General features: G+C 36.7%; 1 protein-coding gene across 1 annotated transcript in view; it reads left to right on the top strand.

Moving 5' to 3' along the window:
• Positions 1–18,003, top strand: part of EMB3012 (embryo defective 3012) — a 136,019-nt gene that overhangs the window by 13,032 nt on the left and 104,984 nt on the right. Inside the window, exons 2-4 of the mRNA XM_090016054.1 lie at positions 7,535–7,800; positions 16,971–17,146; positions 17,251–17,467. Coding sequence (XP_089872180.1) covers positions 7,535–7,800; positions 16,971–17,146; positions 17,251–17,467 — 659 coding nt within the window. The remainder of the gene's footprint in view (positions 1–7,534; positions 7,801–16,970; positions 17,147–17,250; positions 17,468–18,003) is intronic.

The raw sequence follows: 18,003 nt of genomic DNA, 5'->3' as shown, positions 1-18,003 counted from the left end.
GCAAGGGAAAATGCAACCACTAGTACTCCAATTCAGCCATTAATTTCTACTTCCAACTCAAGAATTGATTCAAATGAAGTTCCAAATAATAGCACTTCACCTTTATTTGAGATTTGAGTCATTGACTCTTGACTTGAGAATTGAGATATCATATTTTGTAAAAGTGGATGAATTTTGGATGTTTGAAATTTGATTTTGTCATTGTGTTATGATCATTAACTTTATATTTATGAATTCGATAACTTAACTTTACTTTAGGGCTTATTTCTATTGAAATATTGAATTATTGTTTTGCTTGGTTGTTCGATTTCTTGCTATTAGATAAGTAATTATAAGTTAGATATAGTTTTACTTGATGTTATTTTACTTATTAATCAATTACACTAGTAATTAAGTCATTCTACAAACTTTTATATGTTTAAATGATAATTTATATATCGTTTTTCTTTTAAAATCAAAAGTTAACAAAACTCGGTCCGAGTCACCGAGTTGACCCGCCGAGTCACGAGTCCATAAAGAACGAGTCGCGTTCTGAGTCACGGGTTTTAAAACCATGGTCTATTGTTTTCAAGAACATTGACACCTTTATTGAAGTGTTAACAAAACTTTTTGAATGATGGAAAGAGGTGACTTACCCGGATTCGCTAAAATACTTTTTGAAATTGTGGGGACGCCGGATATGAGCCTCGATCGTCCTTCGCCTGACGAGAAGGTAGGATCCAGGTAAGTTCTCCAATTTTTGTAGCCCGAATTGCACCGACGAGATGCTCGAATATGCAATAAAGATCAAAGTGTATCAGTATTCATTGCTTAAAATAATAAAAATCGAAATAAAAGAATGAATATGAGTGAATGATCTGGAAAATTACCTTTCTCTGACTCGAGGGTCCGTTAAGCTTTTAGGCTCCTTTTTTGCCCGACAGGACTTTCGCGCAGGTACGAGGGTTTTTCAATTGCTTCTTTAACACCTCCGCATAGGTATGACAACTTGAAAGAGAAGGGTATGAGAGGGCTAAGGCTCGTTTTCTATAGGACCAACACTCAGACATGGGATTTCCAAATGATAAGGTTCTATGGGGAGACCCCTATTTATAGTTTTCTAAATGTGATACGGGTCACCGAGATTTTTTGGGTTCAGATCGAGTCCCAATGGATCAGAGTCTATCCCAAATGGGGATAAGACTCATCCAAAAAGAGTCCTCCCCTCCTAAAAATCATGCAGAAGGGAAGGAGGTTAAAATGCGGTAAGATTAGGATAAGCCGAACGACTTATCCTTTAATCGACGTGCGGGACAACGAAGCTGGCAGGGACGGCCAAACAAACAGTCGTCCCATAGGTGGGACGACACCACGTGTCGCCATCCCTAAGCATGACCAAGGAGGGGGGGCAAGACATGGGGTGAGGTCGGACGGTGGAACACCTGCCGTCCGGGTCCCTCACACCTGCCATCCGGGAGCGCCAAAGAGGACCAGATGGCGGGGTACCCGCCGCCGTCTGGGAGCTCGAAGGAGAGTTGGACGTTGGGGTACCCGCCATCCGAAACAAGGGTACTAGCCATCCGGGAGCCCGAAGGAGGGTCGAACGACGAGGTACCTGTTGTCCAGGACCGGGGATGGTGGGGGTACCTTTCGTTCGGGTTCGGCCTGGGTGCTGGACGATAGGGGTACCTGTCGTCCGGGTGTGGGCTGCCGAGAGAGAGGGTCCCTAGATAGTGGAGCTGCCGCTGTCCGGGTCCGGCTGGCCCGTCGGACGAGTCTGCTGTCATTTGGGTGCTGGCTGCGAGACAGTGGGTTGCTAGATAGGACCTGCTTGGGAAAAATTGGGGCTGGTAGTGGGTGTGTCGTCATCCGAGACAAGTTTAGGATGACAGGTTGAGACCTATGTCACATGGGTGCGGGTGCGGGTGCGGGTGCGACACGGGTGCGGCGCAATTTTAAAATTTTTGGACACGGGGACTCGGCTGTATATATATATTATTTTATTTTATTTTATTTTTTTAAAAAAGATATTATTTTATTTTATTTAAAAAGTGCACTGTGCACAGGCACTGTGCACAGGCACTGTGCGCACTGTGCACTGGCACAGCACTGTGCACAGGCACAGGCACAGGCACTTTTTATATAAAAAAAATCATTTTTTTAGTTTTTTGGCACTGTGCGCACTGTGCACAGGCACAACACTGTGCACTGGCACAACACTGTGCACTGGCACAGCACTGTGCACTGTGCACAGGCACAGTAAACAGGCTCTTTTTATATAAAAAAATCATTTTTTTTAGTTTTCAATAGACATTTTTGGACTCGGTCAAAGTTGACCGAGTCCAAAATGTGGACGGACTCGGCCTGGACTCGTTGACCGAGTCCGACTCGGCGTTGACCGAGTCCAGGCCGAGTCCAAAGCCGCACCCGTGTCCGCACCTGTGTCGGGGCGTGTCGACTCGGGTGCGGCACCTCCCTAGCCGAGTCCGTGTGACATAGGTTGAGACCGAATGGTGTGACATGACGATGGCCTGGACATGAGGACGACACATAGTGTGCTATCCTCTCACAAGACCTAGGATTTTGGGCATTTTGGAAAAATTTGGGTGTGTGCATGAAGTTGCAATGAAATTTATCAAAGGGCGCCTCAGAACTAGGAGGCACGTACCCACTCAAGTTAGAATTTGCTAATGATGTAACTAGATCCTTCCAATAAGGATTTCTAGCTACGTTGAATGGTATGAAAAATGAAAAAAAAGAATTTATCGATTTTCCCATCGATTTCTTCTCTCCCATATGTATTAAACTAGCATTCAATTGTTTTTGCGCTAACTTTCAGCTTCCTTTTTCTTCATATTGATATTAGTGGTTTCACAACTCTTATGACTAGATAGTGGTATGCTAATACAATTCAATGCCACCATAGACTTTCTTTTATCGACATTTTCTTGTTCCTTCCTCAACTATATAAGCGTGGCTTCATCAATCTTATAGCACATCCTAACACCTTGTTTTTTAATCTTTAATAGATGGGCCTTTACTGTTGTCTAAGATCCACAACAAAAATTACACTTAAATAACATATTTCTCCCTCTTCCGGGACATTTTCACAACTTTTTTTACACGGGCCCACAATGGCTGATTATCAAGTACCGCACTAGAAGCACAAGTTGAGCTTGATGTTGCAATGCCACTAGCACTTGCAACTTCCTTTCCTTTATCAACCATGCTATCACACAATCAAACAATTCAAACAAAAAAGACCAGATAAGAATAAACCAATAAACCATACATGAAAAAATCAAGAACTAACAATAAAAAAACTGAAGATAAAATTTTATAAACTGAATATAAAGTAAAAATATATATCTAGCTTTTCAACTAAAATATAGAAAGTACACATTTATATCTAAAATGTAAAATGAATACAAACTAAGTATAAAGTATACACTTAAATTTTAAATTGAATATAATCTTTTTTATTAAGCACCTTGGGTTGAAAAAAAATCCCTCTAAAATCAGGTCCTTATGCAAAAATCAATAAAAATACAAAAGAAACAAACCCTCATTCTAACCTTAGAACAAAAAACCCCAAACCTTCATTCTAACCCTAGAAAAAAAAAACCCAAAAAACAAGGAGTTTCCCACAAAGATAGGAAAATTCGATAAATTTAAGCAAAAAACTAACCACCGAAATGAAAAATCATGGGGTTTTCCCCTTTTTTCATGAAAACACCCTAAAACACAAAAAAGAAAAGAAAAGAAAAGAAAAGATGTTGGAATCCTACCTCTTCACCGTGCACTATCAGAGTGTCGTCAGAGTATTGCCGGAGGTGAGCTTGCCGTCGTGGAGGGAGGGAAGACGAGAGAGGGCTTGACCCGACTCGATGCGTACCCCCACTGCCTCCGGTACCCGTACCCGTGTGGACACAAGCATAGTTAGCAAACTTGTGACTTAGATTCGATATGAAAAAGCTCAAAATTCGTACTGTATAATCACTAAATTTAGCACATGACATCAATGATTAAGCTAAGTATTCAATTATACATAGTTGTTAATATTTATGATTTAAAAACATATGATTCTTTATAACAAGTATTCTTTTATGGGAATTATGCATTAAAACCGCAAAATGCATGACAAAAAATAAATAAGAGGCATGTAGATCGGTGGTCTTGAATTTCGCTTGGTTTGCCAACTATGGACACAAGTACTAGTGGTGGTATCGCGTGTCTATGTGACATAAAACATGACAAAATTTAAAGAATTGAATAAGCTTTCATACACAAAAAATCACAGAATCTTCCTAAAAGGCTAAAAGATGAAAATTTCGGTCTATATATACTAGGGTTGGTGAACAAGACCTTTTTTTTAAGGAAAGTGTCTAATCCAAACCTTGTTCGCCTTTTGTGTGTAATCCGAAAATCATCCAAAAGTTATGGCTTCTGCAAGCTGATTATGTCAGGTGCTATTCGATTTCGGTATCCGACCCAAAATTCTATCATAAAATACATCTATGAATTTGAATATATAATGTACAAAAATTGCCAACAATATATATAGCTAAATGAAAAGCTCCCCAATGGATGTTTTATTGGATTTATGGTATTTTTTTCAAAATCTTGACCGTACAAATGTGATCTATATGCTTGTTTTTATAGGAATCAGTTCTTGGAGCATTTGATTTCGATGCATGGATAGGTTTTTATAAGTTTCAAAATCAACAACATACAATTTTCATAAATTTTTGAGGCTCCAAATACCATTTTTTCTATTCAAAATTCATGATCCAAGTGTTGATTTATAGTTAATCAATCATGTTGAAGTTTGAACACATCTGTATGGTCAGAATTTAAAAAAAAATCAAAAAATTTTCATTGGAGAGGTTTGAGAGGGTTTCCATTGGGGAGATTTTCATTCCCCTATATATATATATATATATATATAGAGAGAGAGAGAGAGAGAGAGAGAGAGAGAGAGAGAGAGAGAGAGAGAGAGAGAGAGAGAGAGAGAGAGAGAGAGAGAGAGAGAGAGAGAGATCCTTTCACTAGCTAAAGCTCACCAACTGATATTGATTGAAAAGAAAGAAAGAAAGAAATATTCTCCTCCCTAGGGTAAGACCCTCTATTTGTAAAGTTTGGGGACCCTAATCTCCCATTAAGAAAATCAGTCCCGGTTGATGCCAACTTAAACCACACTTTTCTTTTGGTAAGGTCATTCTTCATTAGGTAATATTCTAATTAACATAAGACTTTAGAAAATTATAGAAATTTTGGAAATGCCAAAAGCAAAATTTAACTAACATAAATTTTACATGACCTGAAAACAATATTTCTAAAGAACTTGTTTGACAAAACGTATTTTTCACTTGACTCATAGTGAAAGACATAATAGAGGTTTGACCTTTGTATAATGCGTTCACACCAGAGTTACCGGAAGCGCCTAGCTAAAAGGGGAAGCGCGCTTCCCCGAAGCGTGCTTCGGAAGCGCGAAACGTCGCGCTTCCGAAGCGTGGGGGGAAGCGTCCCCCTTTTTTGGGAAGCGCACTTCCCTTTAATGGGGGACGCGTTTCCCCCACACTTCCCCTGTTTTTTTCAATTTTTTTGTATTTTTTATTTTTTATTTTTATTTTTTTCGCTTCCCCCACGCTTCCGAGTCGCTTCCGAGACGCTTCCTAGGTCGCTTCCGAGACACTTCCCGAATCGCTCCTAAGTGGTCCCATGCTTCCCGCTTCTTAAAATTTTGAAAGTGCCTCGCTTCCCGCTCCCGCTTCCCGTATCGCTTCCCGCTCCCGCTTTCTCAACTGGCAACCATGGTTCACACTACTCATTGTAACGAGTATGAGAAAAGTTTTGCTCACCCAATACATAGACATGCGATACCAGTAAAAGACACGCTGATTGTGTAAAACCAAAGTTCACGTAGCTAATCCTGTCTCAAAGGCTACTAGAGAGTGTGGTTATTAATTATTGCCTTTCGATAGGGCTACCTGCCTTTGCACATGCCAAATTGCCTAATCAGCATAGTGGGACAATGTCGGGTTTGCTTCATGCTGCACTGTCTTTCTCGGATACTTTGTGATTTCCCTATACTGTCTCCGTGAGTAGGTCCATTTCTTAAAGGCCTCATCTCCAAAAGACCTTATGCGTCACTCCGACTCACTCAAGCTTATAGCCCTAACCTGTTATGTGAGACAATAAGTTACAGTATATATAAAATTTTAAGGCTAGGGTTTTTCTCCATGTCCAAATTGACACTACTTATATAAGTTTTTAGATGAGCTGATCTTGCAACCAAAAATAAGTCACAATCGCATGCATTACCAAAAAAATAGTTCATGAACATAATCAAGGTCTTATTCAAATATCCATGGATTTCATCAAAAAGTTATGCAAGGCCATGCAAAATGTCCAACATGAATAGGGTCAATTAAAGAAAAGAAATAAAGAACATGGAAAGTTCAACAATAAATAGAAAACAAGAAAACAATAAAAAGTAACTTCCATTCTCAAGATGCTGATACCATACCGTTTGATATTATACTTAGATGATATCATTACTCTCTTGCTATGTCACATGGGTGCGGGTGTGCGGCAAAAATAATCTCTCTCTCTCTCTCTATATATATATATATATGAAGTCCAAAAGTTGGACATAAATGACCTTGGGTGCGTCAGGTTGACCACACCGGGTGCCGCACCCGCGTCGCGTCGACGCGGGTGCGGCACCTAGTTGGCCGAGTCCCTGTAACATAGCTCTCTTGGCATCAACATCTTTTGGAATGTGACTTTAGATTGCCCATTTTGCTTGTTCTACTTGGTTTGTTGCTTTATCCATAAAAAATAAAATATTTAGATGGTGGTCCAATATTCCAGATGGTAAGCGTCTGTTTTCTGTTCTTGTTCAGTTATCATCCTTTTCGTCATTGAAAATCAAAATGTTATACAGCATCAAGATATGGCATAATGCCTATCTTTTGCAATATAAAGAAAATAGCAACCTGGCATTTGAGGATGTCTTCTGTCAACTCAACTAACTGTCTTGTTTCAGATTTTTGTAGAAACTTAACAGGTTAGATTTTCATTTGTTTAGGTAAATATAGGATCTTATAAACTTGCCATTGTAAAGAATAAGTACATATAAGGAATTCATATGGGCAATATTATCTAATAGGGTAATCAGATATTTTTAATTGAATCCTATAGTACATGTAGCATACAGTAGTTTCTAGTAGCTGCAACTGTAAAAGGAAGCCATAAAAGGAGACAATCTTATATTCTCATTTTCTATTTCTTGTATAATGTTCTTATCATTTACCATATCGATTCATTATTTTTTTTGTTGGAGTGATGTACAGTTTAGAGTGCTAATTTCAATTGGATATGCTGCACATGTCTTTATGTGACTCTAGTGCTTAAATTATATGATATGCTTGAATGTATGTATGCAGATGCAATCTGCTTATGTGATTGTCATACTATATATATATATATATATTACTTCTTGTTCTTATTGAGCTTTTTCTTCCAACTAATGATGGTTTCAATTTCTTAGGACATGGGATCATCATGATATTCTCCATGTGCAGCCAGAATATAATGATAGTAGACATTGTTCAGTAAGTGCACGATTGGTGTCAATTGCTCCCTACAGTGGTCGGAAGGAGACTGCTGTCTATGCAAGGGATATTCTGAGTGGAACTGTTATCCGCTGTGAAGTTTTTATAGACAAGATTTCTAGAATAAAGATATTTCATCACTCTGTTAAACTTGATCTTGATGGCATCAGTACACTTCAGGCCATTGCTTTTGATGATGAAGGTACTTCGAATAAGATTCCATCTGGTCTTTGTTTTCTTGCACATTACTTGTTGGCTAATGGCTTGATACATGGTTTATCATAGTATTGGTGTACAATGTAGAAATCCCTGTACTCTTTCAGGTATTTCTATGCTCACAAATGCTTCTTCAGATCAGAAAAAAAAGTTCAAATTGTTGTGAACAAAGCTTGATAAGGTAAAATAACAATAATGCTACAAAAGATGAGTATCGTGTACACTGAGACCGAAAATAAAGTTACTAAAATCAGTTCCAGAAATTGAAGAGAGAGGTAAGTAACATGTCAAGTCCAAAGTGGGGCAAATATTAGCAAAGGTCAGGCAAGACCTTTGCATGTCAAGCCTAATCAATCTGCCTAGGTTGGGAGTGAAATGTAAATGATCATGCTTAGCCCATCCTGTTAAAATCATGTCTAGCATACTTGTGCTACAACATGGCCCATAAGTTATGTTTTGGCAATGGATGGCAGGCCATGAGCCCTATGGCTCATGTCATGTCAAGTCACATGGATCCTATGAACTTGGATGTTCTATATGTCGCTAAATTAAACTTATTAGGTAAGCTTATGCTAATGGCTGAACTCAACTGATATGAATATCAACATGCATCATGGTTTTGCAAGATTATGACTTATGACCCAAATCTAACCACAAGGAGTATCTAGTGAACCTTGGTCGTATTCTGATCCCTTTGTGTAAAATCCTACTAAATCGCATAATGCTAATTATTAACATGTTCGACTAAGTTATATCAGCAAATAAAATAAATCTTGCTAACTCCATGTGCAATTATCATAAATAAAGTTTGTATTCTTCTTCAGTGCAAGATTATGAAGTGTGTCTCTGCCATACCTAGTTCATGCTTAATGACATATTTATTCTAGAGCTTGCTGCATGAAGTTATTCAACTACATGTTCCATTCATCAAAACGGAAGACAGACTTAGCACTTGGTCCTTCTGAACCATTAGTAAACATGGAAAATGGTTTACACATGAACTTCCTACGCCCTTTATGTATGTAATTGATGACGAACAGCCATTGCCAACTACTGGAGACATGAGGAAAGTGCCCTTGCCTAATTAGCTGCAAAACATGAGTCATCCACACCGCTCTTTTGTTTTCATTTTAGGTTTGAAATGGATGTCTGTATTATGCGTGACATGATGCTTAAAATAATCACCTGCATGCATATTGATAATTTGGTTGTCTTTGTACATGCTATCCAACTCCCATTTTAGGCGTAGTAATAAGCCATGAAATAAAATTTCTTTAAATCATGGAATAAATTTCATCTCCCGTTTTGTAATCTTCATGATCTTACAGTGAAACTTTTGTTTGAATTTTGAAGTATTCTGTACTATGTAACTGCAGTTTTTTTCATTTAATTGATAACTGTACCTTAAAGTCATACTGTGTAATAAGAATTTCAATGCTCTCAAGGTGGCCATGCTACGTAAATGTAGGAGATGATCTTGATGTCATGTAGAACGACATGAAACCAAGTACAATGTCAGCTAGATGTGTACATGTTGGAGAAAATGCATATAGGCGTCCCCATTTTTTTTTGGTAGATGGATATAATAATTTTATTTTGCTTTCCCTTCCATCAACACTCAACCAAGGGGATATGACGTGATTCCAAGGTTCAGGCTAGTTGGTAATAGAGATTACATAGTTGATGTGGGATGTTCTTGATCAGGTCTACTGCATGGTAATTAGTGCAGTAAAGAATATCAACATAACTCTTATTTCAGTACCAAGTCTATTATCTAGGTTATTGAGGTAGAAAACCCTCTATTTTCTGACTTAAAGAAACAGAAGTGACACATCAAGATATTCTTAGCAGCGCACATAACTCTAATGCTAGTTAGGTTGATCTTCTATCGTCAATTTGTACCTGAATGTCCCTTGATTGATTCCCACTCAGATTACTTGTCTGGTATGTATGCCTTTGAGGGATAGGCTACCACCTGGGGTCTGCTATCTAGGGCTTTTGAGAGGGAGGGATGAACCTATGTCTCATGGATATGGATGTGGGAACAGGACACGTTGCTGATACACTTGGTATGACATGGTGTCTCAAAACCATGAGGCCATAGGAAAAAAACTCCTTGTTCCTTTGTCTCAAACAAAGTGAAGAACTTCATTCTATCTCTCCCTCATTACAAACAACAAAGTCTTTTTAAGTCCTCTGTTCTACAAACCCTTGTTGATTCTGAACTTCTTTCACTAAGGAACCAGACTTTGGAAGGGCCTCTCAAAAATTAGGGTACGGGGATAAGGCTGTTCACACACATATAACAATTCTAATTTTCTAAATCATATTAAAGATGCCAAATGATAAACTAGGTTGAAATTGAAATGTAATGTAATTGATGACAAATTTTAAAAGAAAAATAAGGCTGGTGAATACAAAATAATTAATCATGATCATAAAAGGAAATAGATAAAATTAATGACGCAATATTGGTTGTGTCTGGCACTTGTTTGACTGTGTCCATGAAGTGTTATGGAGAGTCCAAAGTGTTGTAACCTGTCGACACGGGATACACATGGTAAGCAAAGTATCCGTCTGTCATCCCAGTTGATTCAATTCCTCTTGGATGTTACATATGGAGTTTCTGGTAGTTTATACTTTTTAAAATTAACAAAGCCTTCCTTTTTTATTTTTAAGCTGGATTACAGTATACCAATTTAGCATGTTAAAATTTGATCAATGGCTCTAATATTGTTGATGTTTTTTTGGTACAGCCTGTTAAGTTATTGTGAAAAACTCTATAGAGAACAAATATGTGCAAAAGAGCACAATATGCTTGATGTAGAAAGCGTGCACAAAGACACACGGAGAACACTCACAAGTGCACAAAGGCACATACACACATGCACAGAAGCATAAAAAATATCTCTTATTATTGAATCAACACTAAAGAGCTTTTAGAAAAAGCTTAAATGATACAAGAGGGGGGAACCCCTATATATAGCAAAGGGAAGCCATGGAGGGGCTCCCACTATGATAGTTGGAGCCCCTTCAATGGTCATAATTAGGACCGTTGGAGGGCCCAACGATCATATTGTGTGAGCCCCTCCATGTGCTAAAAGCAAAAAAAGGAAAATAAAAAAAGAAAAGGAAATAAATGAATATAAAAAAAAGAAAATTACATACATATTCTTTAAAAAAGAATATGCGTAAAATGAAGTGAAAAGACTAATTTACCCTTACCGGGAATAAAAATATATATATTTATATATATATATATATAATTAGATAGATACATATACATATATTTACAAGATTTATATGTATATGCATCTCTCTCTATAAATATATAAATGATACAATACAATTTACCCCCCCCCCCCCCCCCCCCCAAACTTAGGGTGACATAACTGATGGTTTGCCAAGAAGAAAGTTAAATCTTGGAGAACACAACGCCTTGGTGAAGAAGTCTGCCAGTTGATATTTTGATGTTACATACGGGAAATCTATAATTGTTTTTAAGTATTCTTCACGAACATAGTGGCAATCCATCTCAATATGCTTCGTGCGCTCATGAAATGTATGATTTTTGGCAATGTAGATTGCACTTTTATTATCACAACACGGTTTTGTGGGCCCTTGAATGTGTATACTCATGTCTTCCAACAATCTCCGAATCCCGACAATTTTCATGTTAGTGGTTGCCATGGCTCGATACTCAGCTTCGGTAGATGAGAGAGACACTTTTTGTTGTTTCTTGTATCTCCAAGAAACTAAAGATTCTCCTAAAAAGATACAAAAACCAATGGTGGAGTGACGGTTATTTGGGTCACCTCTTCAATCAGAGTCAGTATAAGCAATTAAGTTTAATTCAGAGGAGGAAGATAGAAATACCTCATTATTTATGGTTCCTTTTATGTATCTGATAATTCGGAGAATGACGCTTATATGTACTGTAGTAGGGGTATGTTGAAATTGACTAGCAATATGCACTGCATGAGAGATATCAGGTCTGGTAATGCTGAGATATGTTAATGATCCAACCAGTTGCCTGTAAGGGGTGAGATCTTTTAGAGGAATCCCATCATCAATCTTCATCTTCGATCCCACTATTTCAGGAGTTTCACAGACCTTGTCATCTGTAATTCTTGATCTGTCAATAACTTCACAAGCAAGTTTAGTTTGAGACAAAAAATAACCTCTGTGAAAATAGGCAACCTCAATTCCCAAAAAATATGTCAAAAATCGTAAGTCTGACATTTCAAATTTTGTTGTTAATGTGGATTTAATGCTCTTGATTCCTTTGGTATTATCACCTGTTATTAACATGTCATCAACATATAATAATAATATCACAATTCCTATATCAGATTTTGTAGGAAACAACACAGTGTCAGTATAACATGAGGAAAAACCATTTTTTAGCATTATATTGTTAAATCTATCGTACCAAGTCTTGAGCGCTTGCTTTAAACCATAAAGAGCTTTTCGTAAACGAAGAATTTTACCTTGAAGAATTTCTATACCTGGTGGATCATCCATATAGACTTCTTCATTAAGATCCTCATTTAAAAAAACATTTTTGACATCCATTTGAAAAATATTTTATTTTTTAATTGAGGCGATGGTGATGAGACATCTAACAGTGATCATACGTGCTACTGGGGCAAATGTCTCATTATAGTCAATTTCATATTCTTGACTATATCCTTTTGCTACTAAGCGAGCTTTATATCTCTCAAGAGATCCATCACTCTTGGTTTTGACTTTAAATACCCATCTGTATCGTATAGTTTTCTTTCCATTAGAGAGGTTTTGAAATTTCCATGTGTTAGTTTTCCTAAGAGCTTTAAGTTCATTCTCCATAGCTTCTTTCCATTCAACACATTTTTTGACTTTCTCGAAGTTTTTAGGTTCGAAATATGAGTGAATGGCACTAAGGCAAGCTCTATATTTTGACGAGAATGAGTCCAATGATACGAATCTAGAGGGAATTTTCCTAGTTCTTTCAGTTCTCCTAGGATTTGTATCATATGTGGAGGTAGATTCACCAGGTTCACTATATTGTTCAACTGCACTTTTAAAAGTGCTTCTATCTCTATGTGTATAAGTGATAGGATTACTAGATGTCCTTCCTTCTTGATGATGGTTGGAAGATGAATTGGAATCATTGTTGTTTCATCCAGTTTATTATCATTATATGTTAATTCATCATCACTATCATCATTTCTAGATAATAAGTCAAATAGGAAGGAATAATCGATATTTTCTTCATGAGGTTCATTTTTTTCAAAACCGCTATCATTTTCCAAAAAGGTCACGTTCCTTGAGACATATAGTTTGTCATTTTTAATATCATAACATCGAAACCCTTTTTGTGTTTTGAAATATCAAAGAAAAGCGTAAGGAATGACTTTTGGGGAGAGTTTATCATTTTTGTCCGTGAGTACAAAACATTTGCATCCAAAGATTCTTAACCTATTATAGTAAGGTTCTTTTTGATATAATATTTCAAAAGGAGAATTTTATTTAGATTTTTAGATGGAAGACGATTAATAAGATAAACAGATGTAAGAGCCTCCTCGGCCCAAAATCTTTTTGGAATATTTTGAAATATGAGTAAGGTTCTAGTAGTTTCAATGATATGCCTATGCTTTCTTTCGGCCAAACCATTTTGTTGAAGGGTTTTAGGACACGATTTTTGGTGAACAATACTGTAGTCTTCAAGATAACTCTTAAATTCATTAGAGAGATACTCACCTTTGGAGTCGGTCCTAAATATTTTTAGGTTGCCATTAAATTGATTTTTAATCATCATGTGATATGATTTAAAACACGAAAATACTTCATGTTTGTGTTTAAGGAAATGTGTCCAATAGTATCTAGAGTAGTCATCCACAAAGATTACATAATATGCAAAACCTCCTTTTGATATAACAGGTGCCGGACCCCAAACATCCGAATGAACAATTTCAAAAGATTTAGTGGTAAACATGGATCTTTGTTCAAAAGGCACACTTCTCATTTTTCCAAGAGTATAATCATTACAAGAGAAATTACTTTTACAAAGGTTTTTGACAAAATATAGCTAGGATAACTTGATGGTGTTTGGATGTCCAAGTCTTTTGTGCTAAACATTTATGTCTTTATGTTGGGTAACATTATAAAAAAGGTTTTTTGGTATGTGAAGAGAGTCCACATATTATAAATCTCCCTTTCTAGAGCCTTCTCCAATTAACTTTCTGGACCGGCGATCCTGTATCAAACATTTATCAGATGAGAATTTTATATCACATCCATGGTCCGAGAGTTGAGATACGAAAAGTAAATTTAAATTCAATTTTGGTATAAATCTAATTTGGGGGGTAAAGAAATTTTATCTTTCAAAGTTTTCAATGCCTTTAATTTGAAGAGAAGTGCCATCCGCGGTTGAGACAAAAGTTGATGATGCATTTTTTGAGTATTCGGAAAGAGAAAAAATATTTGGAGACATGTGAAATGCGGCACCCGAGTCCAAGAGCTAAAAGGTCTTACTGAGAGGAGAAAAAATAGACACAACGGCTCCGGAAATGGCTCCCTTGAGAAGAGTTTGGAATGCCTTTATAATTTGATTTAGAGAGAGAACTCTATTTCAAGATGAACTCTTTTCCTTTTGAGGTTGGGATGTGGTGGCCATGTCCAACAATTTCTTTCATTTGGGACATACCGGTTTGATGTACCCCGGTTCTTTGCAAAAATGACATACAATTTTGCTATAATTCATTCTTTCGCCTTGTCTACCATTAGCTTATTGATTTTGATTTTTAAAATGAGGAGGTTTGTAGGTTCTCAAGTTATTTCTCGGCCTAGAAACGACATTTACTCTATCATTTTCTTGATTGGAAGGCATTGCAAGAACACTTGGATTGTGCTTGTTTATGCCCATACGAGTTTCTTCCCCACTCAATTTGGTAATGACATCTTCAAGAGGGAAAAGTGAATGAAGATATTAGAGAAAATCTAATTTGCTCAAATTCGGGTCTTAGCCTATTCAAAAAGTTAAAAAACCGATATTCCTCTAATTGTTTGTGTCGAAGTTCTATGGCTTCTCTACTCCATTTTGGTTCAAGCATGGCAAGCTCATCCCAAATAGAAGAGAGTTCAGCGAAATACTATCTAATAGTCATTTCGCCTTGAAGAAGGGTCAAGGCTCTTTTTTGAAAGTAGTATTTATGAGACAAGTTCCTTGAGATATACATTTTTTCAAGGTATTCCCATGCTTGAGATGCCTTCTTAAATTTTATAATGTTTGCGTTGATTCTAGTTTCAACGGATGAAAAAATCCATGATAGGATCTTGAAAATTTTCATTTCTCATTCCTCATGTCTCTTGCTATAATCTTCAAGAGCTTTGGTTCTCTCTTCTCCCTCAAGTATTTTGATTTCTCCTCTTTCTACCAAGGTGATTTTAACTCCGGTTCCAGTATTGAGTCTTGGATATAACCTCAAAGACCTTTTCCTTTGATATGAGCTTTCATGTTGCCGGCCGAAATATGATAGTTTGAACCATTAAGTTTAAAACCAAGAGAAAAATGACAATCTTTTTCCCCCATTCGAGAAGAGAAAAAAGAGAGATAAAGATACGTACCACAATAAGTTTTTAGAACTTACTTGTTGTGGTATACTTCTCATCAATTGTATTGTAAAGAGGTCTTCACGCCAACCACCAAGAATGAGTTGAAGGCATGACTTTCGAGGCACACGATAATGTGAAGAACCACACGATCTTCTTTCTTTAATAACCTTGCTCTGATACCATGTGAAAAACTCTATAGAGAAAAAATATGTGCAAAACAACACAATATGCTTGATGTAGAAAGCGTGCACAAAGACACACGGAGAACACTCACAAGTGCACAATTGCACATGTACACATACACAAAGGCATAAAAAATATCTCTTATTATTGAATCAACACTAAAGAGCTTTTAGAAAAAGCTTAAATGATACAAGAGGGGGGAACCCCTATATATAACAACGGGAGGCCATGGAGGGGCTCCCAATATGATCGTTGGAGCCCCTCCAACGGTCATAATTAGGACCGTTGGAGGGCCCAACGATCATATCGTATGAGCCCCTCCATGTGCTAAAAGCAAAAAAAGCAAAATAAAAAAAGAAAAGGAAATAGATGAATATAAAAAAAAGAAAATTACATACATATTCTTTAAAAAGGAATATGTGTAAAATGAAGTGAAAAGACTGATTTACCCTTATCGGGTATAAATATATATATATTTATATAATTAGATAGATACATATACATATATGTACAAGATATATATGTATATGTATCCCTCTCTCTCTATATATAAATATATATAAATGATACAATACAATTTAACAGTTATATCATGTATACATTTATATGATCATATATGTATATACATACATAGTATATACATATAAATATATGATACATATGTTCATATCATTGTAATAAGTAATACCCAATAGGGGTATTTTAGTGTTTTCACTGTATAGTTTGTGCCCACTAGGGTCACTTGTGTCTATGTTTTTTGTTTCTTTATTTTTTTCTGTTTTGTAAATTCTGTTTTTGTAATGGGCAATATTGTCATTGCCCAAATATAGTTGTTGGGAGATCCCAACAGCTATATTTGGAATGCTCCCAACAGCCATGTTGGCTCTCCTTTGTGTATATATAGGGATGCTTCCCCTTAGATGGGTATTGCTTTCTCAAGCACCCATTCTCTGAATAAGATCCATTATTTTTACATGTGTGTGCAGCCCATAAGTGGCTTATGTGAATGTTTTTTGTATTGACCCATAAGTGGTCATTTTGTTCTTGTACTCTTGTAAGCCCATAAGAGTCATCTACTTGTATTTTTCCTCTTTCATTACACAGTCATAACATTTCATGTGCAAAGAATGTGCACATCCTAGTTATTATCTATTTCTGAGTCCATTCATTTAACCGTTTGTTTCTTTATTCGTAAGAAGCCATTAATATAGTGGCTTAAATAATTCTCATTCATGAGTTTGATGGTTGTTGGATTCTTATTGTTACGGTCTCCTTTGCTGAATATTTATGAACTTTTTCTTCTTTTTGATGTTCATCAGCTTTTTCACTATATATTTTGTCTTCATCAAGCTATACTGATGCACATAGGATTTGCAGAAAATGTCTTTTCATCCCTTGTTGGTGTACGTTTTATGTGGCTGTTTACACCAATATCTTTTGAAGCTGATCATCCATCTCCTCATCTTATACATATTCCCTTGAAGGATACACCACTGAGCGACTGTGGTGGCATTTGTGGAGATAGTGATACACAGATAAAACTGGAGGATAGTGTATGTAATAATTTGTCACACTTTTCTCTAGAATGTAATGTTTGAATTCTTGTTTTAGCATGATAGTGGCGGATAATGATTTCTGTCCTTTGTTTGCACTACAGGGTGTAGCCTCAGACCTATATGTTGTAAAGGGAATTGAAATTGGTCAAGACAATGTGACTGTTCACATCCTAGAGCCAGAGTTTGAGCATATATCAGACAACATTGTTTTGACTGTTGCAGAAGCCATGTCATTGGAGCCACCATCTCCTATTTTTGTCATTGTTGGAGCACGTGTTCATTATCATCTCAAAGTTCTCCGCAATAACATTCCTCAAGGTTTCCAACTACTAACTATTGTCTATATTTGTAAAGAAAGAAAGTGTTTGCTCTTCCTATAGTATAGAATTTCCTAGTACATGCCAACTGATCTCACAATGTCTAATATTTTGTTGTCTTATCAGCTAATCTAATGTGGTTCTCTCTGAACAATAATCTGGGCATCAATTAAAGTTATTCGTGCTCAGGAGAAATATGCCTGAGTTTGTTCACTGTTCATGATTGACTTGCTAAGTTGCTGTCTACTTTTGTGGGTTTTCTTTTCAGTTCATATGGTAGTATATTAAATTGCAATAAATGATAGAATTGGCTAGATTTATCATGATGCTGGAAAAAATGCTGATTGATACTCTCATGGAACATATCAGAGCTTTTCAGTATAACCTAACTTCTGATGAAGAAGAGACCAAAAGAGATCTGAAACTAATGTCTTAGCTTGACATCAACGTACATCGAGTCTGGATTCTGGGCTCATAGGTCATGAAGTCTCTTTCTGCAGCATGCCTAGGTTCTTGTTGGGTTCCTCGAAACAGCAC

The sequence above is a fragment of the Nuphar pumila genome, chromosome 8, assembly GCF_984573655.1.
Source record: "Nuphar pumila chromosome 8, dmNupPumi1.hap1.1, whole genome shotgun sequence".
Lineage (NCBI taxonomy): Eukaryota > Viridiplantae > Streptophyta > Magnoliopsida > Nymphaeales > Nymphaeaceae > Nuphar > Nuphar pumila.
Note: the sequence above shows the minus strand (reverse complement) of the source record. Positions and strands in the feature narration are given on the sequence as shown.